Here is a 14,689-nt window from a genome sequence, read left to right as displayed (position 1 = left end):
TGAGGATTTGCTGAATTCATGGCGATGCGTATGTGTGTTCACGTGTACGCCTGTCAAGCATTACAGGAGCCACGTCATATTTTTCCGTTGGGTTTGACGGGGGCATTTAGACGGAGGGACTGATCCGTCCAACTTTTAAGAACGTCAGGGATTTAAAAGTATTTTTCAATGGTTAGGGATGAAAATATCTGCGAAAAAAAAGGTCAGAAACCTATTTGTCATTTACTCAAACTTTTAATAAAGATAATAAAATAATATAGTAATAATAAATAAATACTAATATGGATAATATAATCTATGTGTCACGTTTTTATTTATTGTTATTTTTATTATATCGGTATATATTAATTGAACTCCACTAGAGAGACAATGAGAAATCATGACATGAGAAATCATGACAATGTGTACAATGAGTTTTAAATTTGATTCAATACAAAGAAAAAAAAGAAATACAAACAATTATTTTAAAAAATTAACATCTCAACGCTAATTTACTCAAAGAATTCACCCAAACATTCTCTTCCTCCCAAACTTTTTGCCACCCCCCACCCTCATAAATCATCCCATCTCTCCGGCGTTAAAAGCTTTCTCATTGGCCATTAGTGTCTACCCCCTGTAGCCCCCTCTTCCATCACCATTGTGGAATCGTCATCAAATAACCATCCACGTAGTTATTAAAATAACCATCTAGCTACCTAGTGAAATGACCATCCAACATTTGCTAATTGTATATACTTAAACTGAATTAAAAAAATAACCATCCAATTAAGAATTAAAATAACCATCTACATATCTAGTGAATTAAACATCTAGCGCATTCGCGGGGTGAAGAGAGTCGACGACGACGCATGGAGATAGGGGAGGAGATCCGGCGACGGAACAGCTACGCAACGACAACTTCGACTAGGCGAGGTTGCGAATCTCCCCCGTAGTATTAATCAAAATTAAAAACTAAAATACCTTGATAATGTAACGTGGCAATGGTGGTTCTGATGTCAACGGGAATGGGGGCGTCCATAAAAGGAGAGGCTGCAAGTAAGAATTTGCCGGTCTTGAAGTTGGCTTTTAGAAGAACATTTGTGGTCTGACCGGGTGCTATGACAATGGTGTTTGTGTTGAATGGTTTTATGTATGTGACATCAACCTCAACCATCGTGAGTTTGTGTCCTGTTACTTTAAAGAAAAGCTCTTCATTCTTCGCACCATTTATTAGCAGCGTCGACTGGGCGGTGTCGGACCGACTGTGGGAGAGGGGCTGCACGACTGGCGCGTAGCGGAGCTTCGCAAATGACGCAAACTACGCGACTATGCTGTTTGGCGTTCGCGGTGCGCACAGCAGCGTTAGCCGAAGCTATGGACGACAGCGGCTACTGTCCGTGGCAGCGCGGCATCGGTGAGATAGGAGGAGACTGGGCGAGAAGGAAGTTTGTCACATGGGGGAGAGGGAGGTTGTTTTTGATGTATACGTAACTGTTACAAATCTTTATTTATTTTGAATTTTAAATTGAAAATTATTAAAAATTAATTAACTTAATTATCATTTGATGTTAATTTTAATTTTATCTATTGTACACATTATCCACTAAATTTATTGGCTCCCCATACTTTCTCATATCAATTTATCATCGTACTGAAATAAATAGATTTATTATAATTAAGCTTTTAATGTTATTTTTATTTCCCATTACATTTATAGAATATTAAATAACAAAGTATTATTATGCTTAAAATAGTTTTGCAAAATGAAGTCTGGTTTTATTTTAAAGATACCTTTGAGACTATAAGATTCAATTTCTACATAATTATATATCTTCGTGAAGACTAGTTTCACTTCACAAAATAGAGTTCTGTATAATCTTAACAGTTCTGAAAGGTGGATACTATAATGAAGACTTTATAATTGTCTTCATATAAAAATATTCTCTTTTGACCTTTGGATGATAGATTGAATGATTAGATTTTAATATTTATAAAAGTGTTGTCTTTGTTTAAAGTGTGGCTAAATAAATAAATCACACTTTTTAACAAAGCATCTTCATAAAAAGATGTTTTTACCATCTTCATTTGAGTAATTGCCTTTCTAAAAACCCCGTGGAACAAAATAAAACAACGAAGTAACGAAGCTATAGATAAATACGACTGCGAATTCCTCTACATATGCTGACATATGTATAAATATATTGTTTCAACCATAGGCTTAGTTTCCAGTCCAAAAAAAAAAATAGAAAAAAGAACAGGCTTAATTTATTTGCCTTTTTGAAGTCTTATTTTGGCCATCTCTCATCTCTGAATTGCTTATGCAGAACAAGAATTGTACCCTGAAAATTCCGACCAAACACAGGATTTTGTTCTGAAAACGCGACAGTGCCAGATGTGGTTAGTACTCCCCAGATTCATATAAGCAATATATCCCAGCTAGAGTTGGAAAAGTGCTCAGGTTAATTACCCTAGCTTCTCCACCATAAACCTGAAACAATAAATTCATTACCGACCAAGTCCCAAAAGAAATGAAATATACGCTATCAGCCTGTAACAGAATCACAAGCCTCAATGACAGAACCTAACATGACCATGCATATATAGTTGTACCCGCAAACTAACCGAGCAAAATATGGATTATATAGTTCCTTACTTGGCCACTTTCAACCAGGTACATTTACCATCAGTTAAGTAGTTTAACCCTTCTTTAAAACCCATAAACCAAAAACGTGACTTATATGGTAAGATGAAAAAGAATTGAAGCATGATGGATAAATTGAATTTCATGAAATTTCTATACCTTTTCTGGGAAGTGTCAAAGGTAGACCAGGGTATCGACCTACATGGTAACGAAAACAAAAAAAAATTAGTTTTAGTGCATGATACTATAGCTATTGGTGTTAAACAAAATTACGTCAATTTATAATACAACAGAAATCCTGAAAAACTTGTGATAATTATACCTCAGGCACAAAGCACAGAAAGCAGGCCATCTTGATGCATTCCAAAAATATTAACAGAACATTGCACTTATTGTGATCCAAAGCACAAGGAGATTCATACACAAGCAGAAATGGCAACTTATCAAAGGAACACTCCAGTTATTCATTCTTCTAGATATCATTTCTTCGCACAATGTTTCTGTCGCGGATATGGGAAATGAGGGACCAATAGCTTCCTGTAGGCTGACAGAGAGGAGCAAGCAATGGACAATCCACAATATCAAGTTTTGATAAGGAAGCTGGAAGCCCCTCCGCAGGTAGAGAGTCTAGCTTCTTGCAACTTTCAATCATCAGACTTTTGAGAGAGACAAGGTGTTGAAGACCAGCATGACTCAGAGACTTGAGATCTTCAAATCCTATGATATGAAGATCAGTTAAGCAAGATGGAAGCAGTCCTCCATCTGGAAATGAATCTAAACCAATCAACTTCCCCTTAATCTCCAAGTACGCAAGCGATGTCATTTGACGAAGACTAGACCCTGCTTCGGGCAACAATTCGTCACAGTTGCAAATTGATAACTCTTGAAGATTAGTAGGAAACCCTCCACTCGGGAAAGACACTAGCTTGGGGCAGTCCTTTAGCTGCACCTTCTTAAGGTGCGACAAATTCTCAGTAGAATCGCTTGATATCTCAAGAGATTGAAGATTAGGACAGCCTTGTATATGGAGATCCTGAAGGGCCCCAAAAGAAGATAAGAGAAACACTTGCAGCGTGTGACAACTGTCTTTCAAGTGCAAAGCCTCAATTGCTTGATAACGGTGCAAGTCATGCAGTGATGAAAAAAGAACTAATTCCCTACACTCGTTGATGTGAAGTAACTCTAACCTTCCGACATGTTCAAGAGTACGCAGAGATTGAAGCAACTGACAATTGCATATAGTCACCTTGGTCATTTGTTGGTTCCCCCACATCATTTCTTCAGGCAGGGAAACCAATGAATTACAATTAGTTAGCTCCAGTTCTTTCAACAATGGAACCCTTGGAAGTGAGTCGGTAACAATGCTACAGTCAACAATGACTAGTTTTTCCAAAGAACCCAAATGTTGGGGTAAGTTCCCAGCAAATTTAGGACAACTCAAAATGTGAAGCTCTTTAAGAGAAGGGAAGTGCTCTTGAACATCATCTGATGGCAGCCACTTCTTCCAACTAGGCATGTTCTTAAACGTCAAAGTTTCAAGGGACCTGAAGGGTGAATTTCTATTTCCATAGAATTCAAAATCCACGGTTTCTAGCCATGTCATTTTTTCTATCAGGAGTGTCTTCATGGAGGATAATTGCCCAAGTGGTGGCAAACTCAAGCAGAAGCTGCAATGAATGAGTTTTACAGACACCAAGTTAGAGAATGAAGGGTTGCCTAACCAATCTGGGAATGTGTTACCACCATAGTTTTCTATCTCAAGCTTCTTCAGATTTGTGCATGGCTTCAGGTTGTAAAGAGTGATTGCTTCATTTTCTACATCATGGATAGTCTTGGTCCATTTTAACACCAGCTCGTCAAGAAATGTCTTCTCAATCAAGTTGGCCCCTAGTGCATCCTTGCCATCATTGACATACTGTAGATTCACAATTGAAAGTGAACCATGAAGTTGAGATAGAGCTCCCAACTCAGTAATGCTTGATCTTGCGCTTTCGCTCACAACAAAGGTAGTAAGATGCCGAAGAAGCTTCAATCTACCAAAATTTGGTGGCATTTCTTTTAAGGGAGCACCGGTAACATCAAGCTGGAGTAAATCAGTCAAATTCTCCATATCTTTGGGCAAACTTTTGAGATAAACACAGTTTGATAGCAGCAGGATTTGTAGATGATACAAGGAACTTGCGAATTCTGGTAATTCTTCAATCATTGTGCCAGAAAGATTCAGATACCGCAAATGTTTCATGTGCCCAATACTATGCAACGTAGAAATTGGATAATCAGGCAAAGAAAGAACACGAACACGCTCAAATGTTGGTATCAATCCATAAAAAAATTGATTAGTTAATGCACCAGATGCACTAGAGTTTGCCTCTCTAAATGATAGAAAGGTTCTTAACTGTGAAAAATAATTTGGAGGTTTATCAGGCAGACCTTTTGAGAATGACAGGTGACGAACTTTCTCTGGGATCATCTGAAAGTTACCTTCCTCAATGGAGTGGAAAAACTCGCCCCCCACGTATTGTGCTAAGTCACTTATGAGGTCATGCATTGCAACACATGACTCACTCTTGGTTGATCGTTGTAGTAGTGACCTTGACAACAGTTCCTGCAAGTATTCCTCACCAACTCTGTGCATCGTTTTAGTCTTTGATGGTTGCAGAAAACCCTCAGCCATCCATAAATGGATTAGGTTCTGCTTATCAATATCATATCCCTTTGGAAACAGAGAACAATAAGCAAAGCAGGCCTTCAAATACGAAGGGAGAAGCTGATAGCTCAATCTCAATGCAGGTAATATGTTGCTCTTGTTAGCTGGCAGATCCCACATTTTACTTTGCAGTATGTTGTTCCATTCTCCAACATCAGTCACTGAACGTAAAAGACTCCCCAGAACTTTTGCTGCTAAAGGAAGACCTTTGCATTTTGTTGCTATTCTTTTGCCAATCTCCACCAAAGCTGGATCAGATGTATCAGGTTCAGGGCTTCTGTTTCCAAAAGCATAGTAGGCAAAGATGTCCCAGCAATTCTTATATAGTGGGGAAAGTGGATAAGTGACAGCAGCATGCATGGTATCTGCAACATTTTTATTGCGCATGGTGGCAAGAATAACACTTCCAGGCATTGCATTGGCAAATACCATTTTGAAAAGGTCCCAATCAAAAGAGTTCAAGGACCAAAAATCATCTAAAACAAGCAACATCCTCTGTGTTTTCAGCTTCTCATTTAGCTGGACTTGAAGCGCGTCCAAGCTCTCACTTACTGACCCGCAAACCTTCTTGGTTAAGTGGACCACATCGGATTCCCCCGAAACTTGAACCCAAGACAGCGTGTCGAACATCTGCACCACCCCACCATCGTTGAACAAGAGCTGAGACAAAGTGGTCTTTCCGACCCCTGCCATCCCAACAATTGCAACAACACATACAGGTTCCACTTTCTGCTCCATCGCATCTTTCATTTTTTGAATGATTTGCTTTTTGTCATTATCTCTGCCAAATACCTTGGACTCATCTACTATACGGGTTGTCGGTACATACAATAGATCAGTACCACTTGAATACAGGCTAGATCGCTTTTCTAGTTGTTCTTTGAGGCCTAAGCAATCTTTTTGATCCCTTAAAATTTGTATTCTACTGTTTATCTCAACAAGACTAGAAGTCAACTTATTGGTAATATGCAAGAATTCTCTTACCCTGTCCATGGCCTTGTATGATCGGTCAACTTCAAGAGCAATTTGGTCTAGAACGTCCTGCGCCTTGTAGATAACTTCTCGAAGCTCATCAAGCCATATCTTGACATATGGATTGACGATCTGCTTCTCCTCTGCATCATCAAGTACTGTATTCACCGATAGCAGTTGGAATTTCAGCTTCTCGGCTGCTGCTTGTGCTTCATTTGCTGCTGAAATTTTCTGACGAAACAGTTTCAGAATTTGACGAGAAGCCAACCTGTCCAGCAAGACTTGCAAGAGTGCTTGAACGAATGCACTCAACAGGAAGGCCACCATTATGATTTCTTTGTGAGTTGTGACGCTGACACTCAATACTTTCACAAAGAACACCAAGCAGAGATCCAAACAAAGTGAGTAACTTGCAATAACATGTGCTCCCAGCTTAGCCTTTAGCTTGACCCAGACACACGACCCTGCTATTTTAGTTGACTTGGAAGTCTCCTCCAACAAGTGCTGTTGACTACAACATATCAAATTAAAACGACCAGTGTTTTTTATATTCTCAATTATTATATGATATATTCTCAAAGGAAATTCCCAGCGTAAAAAAAATGGGGAGCCACTCAGAAGACATCTAAAACATTTTTTTAAAAATATTTTTTAATAATTAAAATTTAATATATATAATTGATTAAACCGTATTATTTCTGTCATCATTAGATCGGACAAACTGATTTGGCCGAAAAATCGAAGAACCAAATTTTAAATTGATCTAAATTAATATATTTTTTTATAAAAAATTACTACAATACCTTTATTATAGAAAATAACTAAAATACTCATATTATTTATATATATATTAATTTTGAAAATCATAAATCTTAATCCCATGATGGCTTAGAAAGAAGAAAAAGGTTAGGATTTAAAGTTTTTAAAATTAATATATATTTTATATATTAGTAGTATTTTATTATTTTCTATAATAAGGATATTGTAGTTATTTTTTATAAAAAAATATTAATTTAGATCGATTCAAAATTTAGCTCATTCATTTTTGGTCAAATCAATTTGTGTGATCTAATTTATTTACTTAATATATTAAAACTGGGTTTTTTCTTAACTAATGGAAGTGAGGTGTCGATTCCTCATGAATCCATTTTTTCGCCAAAATGAATGCACTATTTTCTCTTCTAAGTTTATTTTATAAAAATATCTTTATTATAATTATACTATAATTAGCATTTAAGTAATAATGCATAATTATACTAATTTAGGAAAATATCTTTATTTTTAGAAAATACTATTCTCATGTAATGAAAGCACTATTCTCTCTTCTAAAATTATTTTTAGAAAAATATCTTTATTATAATTATATTACAATTAGCATTTAATGAATAATGCATGATTATACTAATTTAGGAAAATATCTTTATTATAATTATATAAAATAATCTACTTAATATACTAAAATTGGATTTTTCCCCAACTAATGAAAGTAAGGTATCAATTCCTCATGAATTTATTTTCTTTTCAAAATAAAAGTACTATTCTCTCTTCTAAATTTATTTTAAAAAATATTTTTATTATAATTATATTACAATTAGCATTTAATGAATAATGCATAATTATACTAATTTTAAAAAATCTTAATTATAATTATATAAAAAATTAAACATAAATTTATAATTCTAATTGCTATAAATATGATACTAACGTTCATAGTGGTAAATTGATATTACAATAATTAATTTCTATAATTATTTTTTGTACTACTAAAGGCTATATATAGTGTTTCTTTGTGATTAGTGACTCTAAATCTAAGAATTAAAATATTCTTTTTTTCTAATCTATTATTCTTTTTTGATCGAGCAATTGTTTCTAAGGAGTTTTGTAGGTCAAGTTCAAGTCACATTCCCTCCACATTTTCTACGTTTGTTCGAAAATATTCAAAGTGGAGCATATAATGAGATTGAATTTCCTCAATTTAGGTTCAGTTTTGAAAAATTCGTGCCAACATTGAAGATGCAATTCAAAGATTGGTACTATATTTAAATTTTCTTCTCTTAAACTTTTTGTATTAAAAATAATTTTATAACATATTGTGATTTTTTCAGAAACTACCGGCCTTCTGGTGCATTAATGCAATGCTATTGAGAAGAATAAAAGTCAATTTAATTTGACAATTTTGACAAGAAGATAGTCTGAATTTGTACGGATTCTAAGTGTTCGATCTTATGATGTTATTTTGCTTGGTTGTTACGAGAATGATTCTAATTTATACGTATTTAAGGATTAGAATAGATTAAATATTATTTAAATAATTTAGTTCTAATATTAGTAGTTGATTAAATTAGTTTTAGAGAAATTTAAATTGTTGTCTCAATTATATATTATGACTATTCTTTTTGGATATGTTATTTTTAAACTTTTTAATATGAAATTTTTTTATTATTTTTAAGTTTGTTTTCTTTTTTGGATATATGTATCACCTTTTTTTTTGTATTTCAGATTAGTAATGCAATTATTAAGAGAAATGTAATTCATCAATAAATTAGAATGATTAAAAGTTTAATTATATTGTGTGGACACAAGATTGATTATTAAGATTAAGGTGTGAAAAAGGTAAAAAGAGTCACAATACATAGTTTTGCTTTCTTACTAATATATAAAGATACGTGAAAGAAAAAAATTAAAATATCACCATTTAAAGAAAATTGTTAATCATGCATATGAAAAGTGATTGGGGAATATACATGGATATAAAAAAAATATTACTAAAAAATAATTATATATATAAAAAAAATAATCATAACAAAAAAAAATAATTAATATATGTGACTTAAATTTTTATATGTACAATTAATATATATATATATATATAAACAAATATTTAGAATTATTTAACAAAATTAATATCTATGTATAGATAAATAAAGAAATTATTATGATTTATAAAAATTACACATACGATGACATTAATAATAAAGAATAAAAAAATTATTAAATGATTGTAGGCTCAAAAAAAATTAATCATGATCAAAAAATAATTAATATAGGCGATTTAAATATATATATATATATATAAAGTACATAAAAAAGTATTTAAAATTATTTAACAAAATAAATATATTCTAAAAATAAAAAAATTATTAACTAAACAATTAATATATATACATATAAATAAATACGTAAATTAGTATGATTTATAAATATTATTACGTGTAGGATGATATTAATGGAATAACAAAATTATTGAATGATTGTAGGCTAAAAAAAATTATTGACTTAATATATATGTATACTTAAATAAGGAAAGATTTAAAATTATTTAAACAAAATAAATAAATATATCCTACGAATAAAAAATATTGACTAATTGATTAATATATACTGGTAGTATAAATAAAAAACTATTAAATAAAAAAGAAATAGTATGTTTTTAATTTTGGGAATAAAACGTAAATAATTATAATATAATAATTTGTTTAATTATTAATATTTATAATTGTTATTTTAAATCATAAATTTAGAAAAAAAGTAGATTAACAAAAACGATTAATAACTATATTAGAGTTGATACACATAATACTAGATTAAGAAAAAATAAACGCATAACATGTTACTTTTTATTAATCAAATTACTACAATTTAAATTAATTTTAATAAAATAATTTAAAATTAAAATTTCAACCTTATCACGTGCATAGTATGAATTATTGAACAATTTATTATCATGTACATGGTACAGATTATTAAACAATTTCTCATGTATTTTTTTTCAAAATAAAAATACTGTTTTTACTTATAATTATTATTCTTTATCAGTTTTTTTATTTAAACACTAATATTATTTATTATTTTTTTATTTTTATTTCTCACATTTATTAAAAATTTCTTTTCAATATTTTAGATATTAATTATTGTTATTTAATTAACTTATTTTAGGTATTTATTTATTAAAATTTTAGGTATTAATTATACCTCAATTATAATATTAAGACTTTGAACATAATTTTAATTTAATTTTGGACAATATAAAAAATAAATAATATATATATATATATATATATATATATGATATTTTAGGTATTAATTATTATTATTTATTAACTTATTTTAGGTATTTAATTATTAAAATATTATATATTAATTATATTCCGTTTACCATGTTAAGACTTTAGATATAATCCCAATTAAATTTTGGACAATATCAGAAGCAAATATATATATATAATATTAAATTAGACGAGTAGATTTTAATTTTACATAAAATAATATAATAGATATAGAGTATAAATAAATTTACTTGACAAATATAATTATTTATAATGTGATATTTTATTATAATAACATATCTTTGTGTATTGATTCCCTATATAGCAATTATATATATATATATATCTTTTTAGTTTATTATTTTTCTATCACATAACATATTTATTATTATATTTCAAATTATATATATATATATATATATATATATATATATATATATTTCTTTTTAGTTTATTATTTTTCTATCACATGACATATTTATTATTATATTTCAAATTTAGAGTTTTCTTGATCTAACATTGCGGTGAAAAATGCCAAGCAAATGAAATGAAAAAAAAACATGGGTTCCAAACTAATCTTTTTTTTTTAGTTTTCAAATATATTATTTATTTTATTTATTTAGAGTAATAACTAAATTTATTATAACTATAGTAAAATTATCTTTAAACTATTAGTATTATTAGTAAATTTTTAAAATTATTGACATATTAGTATATATAATAAGTAATATTAAATTTTCTTTCATGTTTATCATTTAAAAAATTTATAATTTTCACATGGTCTTTATTCTAATTTTTTTTTCATACCTAATGACTATTGACTACGATCCTAACAATAGTATTACCTATAGTAGATTATACGAAGAGAAAGTATGGAAAATAAAGATAAGAATTATAAGGCTATAGAAAGTCTCATTCAAGTTTGAGGAGAGCAAGATGTTTTACATAGAAATAGTTCTAATAGATGATAAGATTAGTTGATTCATTTACTAAATTTTTTCAAGTAATGCTAAGTTTAATTTATAAATAGAGTTTAATTTTGATGCACTGACAGTGTTAAGCGTTTTACACAGTCGTGCAATCACATCCGTTCTTTTGGATGACCATTCACTCGGTTAATGTGAAAGGTATTTATTTTTATTGATGTGTCATTACGTAATCGGATACATGTGTAAAACTACTTTACACTGTCAATGCATCAAAATTAAATTCTAAAAAATATTTGTAGTTCATATTTTAAGTTAATTTTATAAGTACACCATTTCACAAGTTAAAAACAATTCTTTTTAATAGCTTTGTAATAAATGCTAATAGCTTTTATATTTAATTTATTTAGCAATATGATAAAATTAATTGTTCAATCAAGAATTATTTGACAAAAATATTTAAGAATGAATTGGTAGAAAGGAAGATCTATGTCTTCTCAAATTTTGAGATTGAGAAATTAAGCAGAATATATCTTCTGACTGTACACACGTGCAAAATATCTTTTAAGATGGAGTCACGTATAGTACATACGGTCGATGACCATAAAATTCCGAATAATCATTTTAATTTGCTTGCCCATGATGATATTTGAAACAAACAAATGAATGATTCTACTTATTTGATACGTAATTAATTTATATTAACCCACACAAAATTATTTTTCTTTTGATTTTAAATTTTGCCAAAAAATTGTATAATACTAAAATATGATAGCTCGAACATTACGACGACACTTATACTATTTAATACTAAAATATGAGCCTGTTTAAAACTTTAAACCGCAATACCAATTTAAAAATACTTTCGTTCAATAACGTACATCCATAGATACCATACAACTTACAAAAACTCATAAAGAGTACATCCATATATATACGTATATATATAAATAATATTACAAGCATTAACCAATACAAGTTCCTATCCCTCTTACAGAATATATCAAGGTAAAGGCGAGGGTTCAATAAACCATAACTAAAACAATATAGAGCATCTCAACAACAACTAAATAAACTCTTTGTGACTTCTGCGCCCATATCCTGAAAGGAAAAAAAATGTAGGGGGTGAGAACATCATCCTCGAAAGGGTTCTCAGTAGAGTGTTTTTGGAAATTATTGTAATAGGGTACGTGAAGGTAAACCGTACCAGTGATTAATAACCGTCTTATGCCTCTTTTCAAAAACAACGATTTGTAATAAAAGTAAAGTCTGAAATCTTTTATGAAAAAGGAACTGTTCAATTCTCAAAAACTCAAAAGCCTTTCAAAAAGGTTTATCTATACTGAACCAGATTAGCCTTTCATACTTTTCCAAACCAAAAACAGAAAAATCGCAACCAACCATCAGTCCATCTCATTTCATTCACAGCCCTAGGCCCAAACAATCCAACAGCAACTAATCCACTACAATCCAACAGAGTTTCAATCGCAAACACAAGTAGGAAAGTTCAAGCACAAACAAACAGTTACAGCAAGTAGAACAATTAGCAGTTAATCACAAGTAATCACAAAGGCAAACCAAGTACAATATACACACCCAAACAATGTCACATAGATGCATATGATGCATGCCTGTCCTAGTGGCTGATGATATCATCTGTCGGTTATATAGCCAACCCGACAAGTCCTGGTAGCTAACTATTGGACTATCCCTCTGTCGTGCATCCCCAACTCGAGTTATACTCAACATAAACTTGATCATAATCATAATCCATATCCAACACCCCACTAGTGTATATTCACGGGGGCGAGCTCATCCGGGGCTTTCACAGTGCCCGGCCACCCTTACGACATAGGGTCAACAGAGTCTCGAGTCTCCACCTGGAGCACGTGGTGGCTAACCACTGCTTTCTTCCAGGGAACTCGTGTCTCAGATAGTGGAAGTGCAAAATCACAATTATCAATATCTCAGCATATATGCATTCATTCTCAACCATGGATCAACATCCATCTCAGCCATCCGGCTTAAATTCATAATTCATAGTCAGCCATACGGCTCATAACTCATTCGGCAATCAGCCATAATTCAATATCATACACAGCCATTCCGACTCATAACAAAATAGCACTTCCACCATTCAACATCATCAAATTCATAAAATCGGCATTTAAGCCATAAATCACTTTTCTCAATTCATTTCACTTTGAAATCAAGTTTCAACTCTTTTCAGCCTTGGCTTTAAAGATCGCATTTCTCAAATCATCTAAGGCTCATAAGCCCCTTTTTCTCAAGGTAGGTTCCCTTTTTAAAACAAAGCCACTCTCGGCATCCTCTTCCAAAACTTCCAAAACCATGAAAAGTTAAAGATTCATTTTGAAACATTCAAAATCATCCATCCAACAATGAGATTTTATAACAAAAGTTTCTCGACAGAGTCTCAAGCCTTTAGGGGAGAATAACATAACTCATTTCATCAAATTCACTTAAAATCATTAAAACCTTGACTTCCTAATTTGAGTAATAAAATAGGTTCTAAGCCAAATCGAGTCATGTAATCAATTACCCCTTTCAAAGCCATTTCCTTTACTTAAACAAAACCGGCTTCAATTCCATGATTAAATCTGAAGCGTTTCAAACTGCTAAGAGAATCATCTTTGTTGTGTTAAACTAGAGTTCGAAGGATACTCTGAAGCTTATTTAAAACGTCAGAATAATGAGGTTCATCAATCGAAATCCAAATCCTTTTAAAATCGCGAAAACTCTTCCAAGGGGCAATCTTTATGTAATAATAAAGAAAAACATAAACCCATTTTACCTTTTTAAAACAGCTTCAAAGCAAAATTCTCTTTCGAATGCCTTCCACCCAAAGACATACTATTTTTCTTAGAAAGTAAGGAGAAATCAAAATTCTCTTTTCAATAATTCTTTCAAAGCGTAGCTTCATCGCTTTCACAATTGTTCTAAGTAAAGTTAATAAAAGAAGCCCTAAATTCACAATCCTCCAAGTAAATAGGAAAGGCATTAAACTCATAATTTCTACAAATGACATTTCAAATACAGACTCGGATTTTATAAAAATTTCGGCAACATCTCCCCTAAAACTTGGATTTTGCCACCCGGTTCGGGTCCCAACTAAACCGTTCCTCAATCCCTTTCAACAGTCCAAAATCCAAATCAATTCAAAATCAAGCTAAATCCAACAATCGCCTCATTTGCATATCTCAAGGAAACCATTTCAAAACTAATTCATTATCAATCGATAAAACTCATTTTTAAAGCTTTAGAAAAATGGTTCAGCAACAATTCATTTATCAAAACCAAATCAATTAAAACAAACCAGGCTAAATTTCAAAGAATATTCTATTTTTCACATTATCAAGAAAGTCAATTCAACTCAAATCAATTCCCAACGAGTTAG

General features: G+C 31.3%; 1 protein-coding gene across 1 annotated transcript; it reads right to left on the bottom strand.

Moving 5' to 3' along the window:
- Positions 1–2,102: 2,102 nt before the first annotated feature.
- On the bottom strand, positions 2,103–6,830 carry LOC112732721 (putative disease resistance RPP13-like protein 1). The gene is made up of 3 exons (XM_025781483.3): positions 2,943–6,830; positions 2,780–2,818; positions 2,103–2,467 (listed from the first exon to the last, which is right to left on the bottom strand). The coding sequence occupies exon 1, from the start codon at positions 6,624–6,626 to the stop codon at positions 3,093–3,095; it is 3,534 nt and encodes a 1,177-aa protein (XP_025637268.1). The 5' UTR covers positions 6,627–6,830; the 3' UTR covers positions 2,103–2,467; positions 2,780–2,818; positions 2,943–3,092.
- Positions 6,831–14,689: the final 7,859 nt, after the last annotated feature.

Source organism: Arachis hypogaea, chromosome 13, assembly GCF_003086295.3.
Source record: "Arachis hypogaea cultivar Tifrunner chromosome 13, arahy.Tifrunner.gnm2.J5K5, whole genome shotgun sequence".
NCBI lineage: Eukaryota > Viridiplantae > Streptophyta > Magnoliopsida > Fabales > Fabaceae > Arachis > Arachis hypogaea.
Note: the sequence above shows the minus strand (reverse complement) of the source record. Positions and strands in the feature narration are given on the sequence as shown.

What these genes read in the sequence shown, in the direction of transcription:
- LOC112732721 (XM_025781483.3), bottom strand. Translation starts at nt 6,626, where the DNA reads ATGGTGGCCTTCCTGTTGAGTGCATTCGTTCAAGCACTCTTGCAAGTC.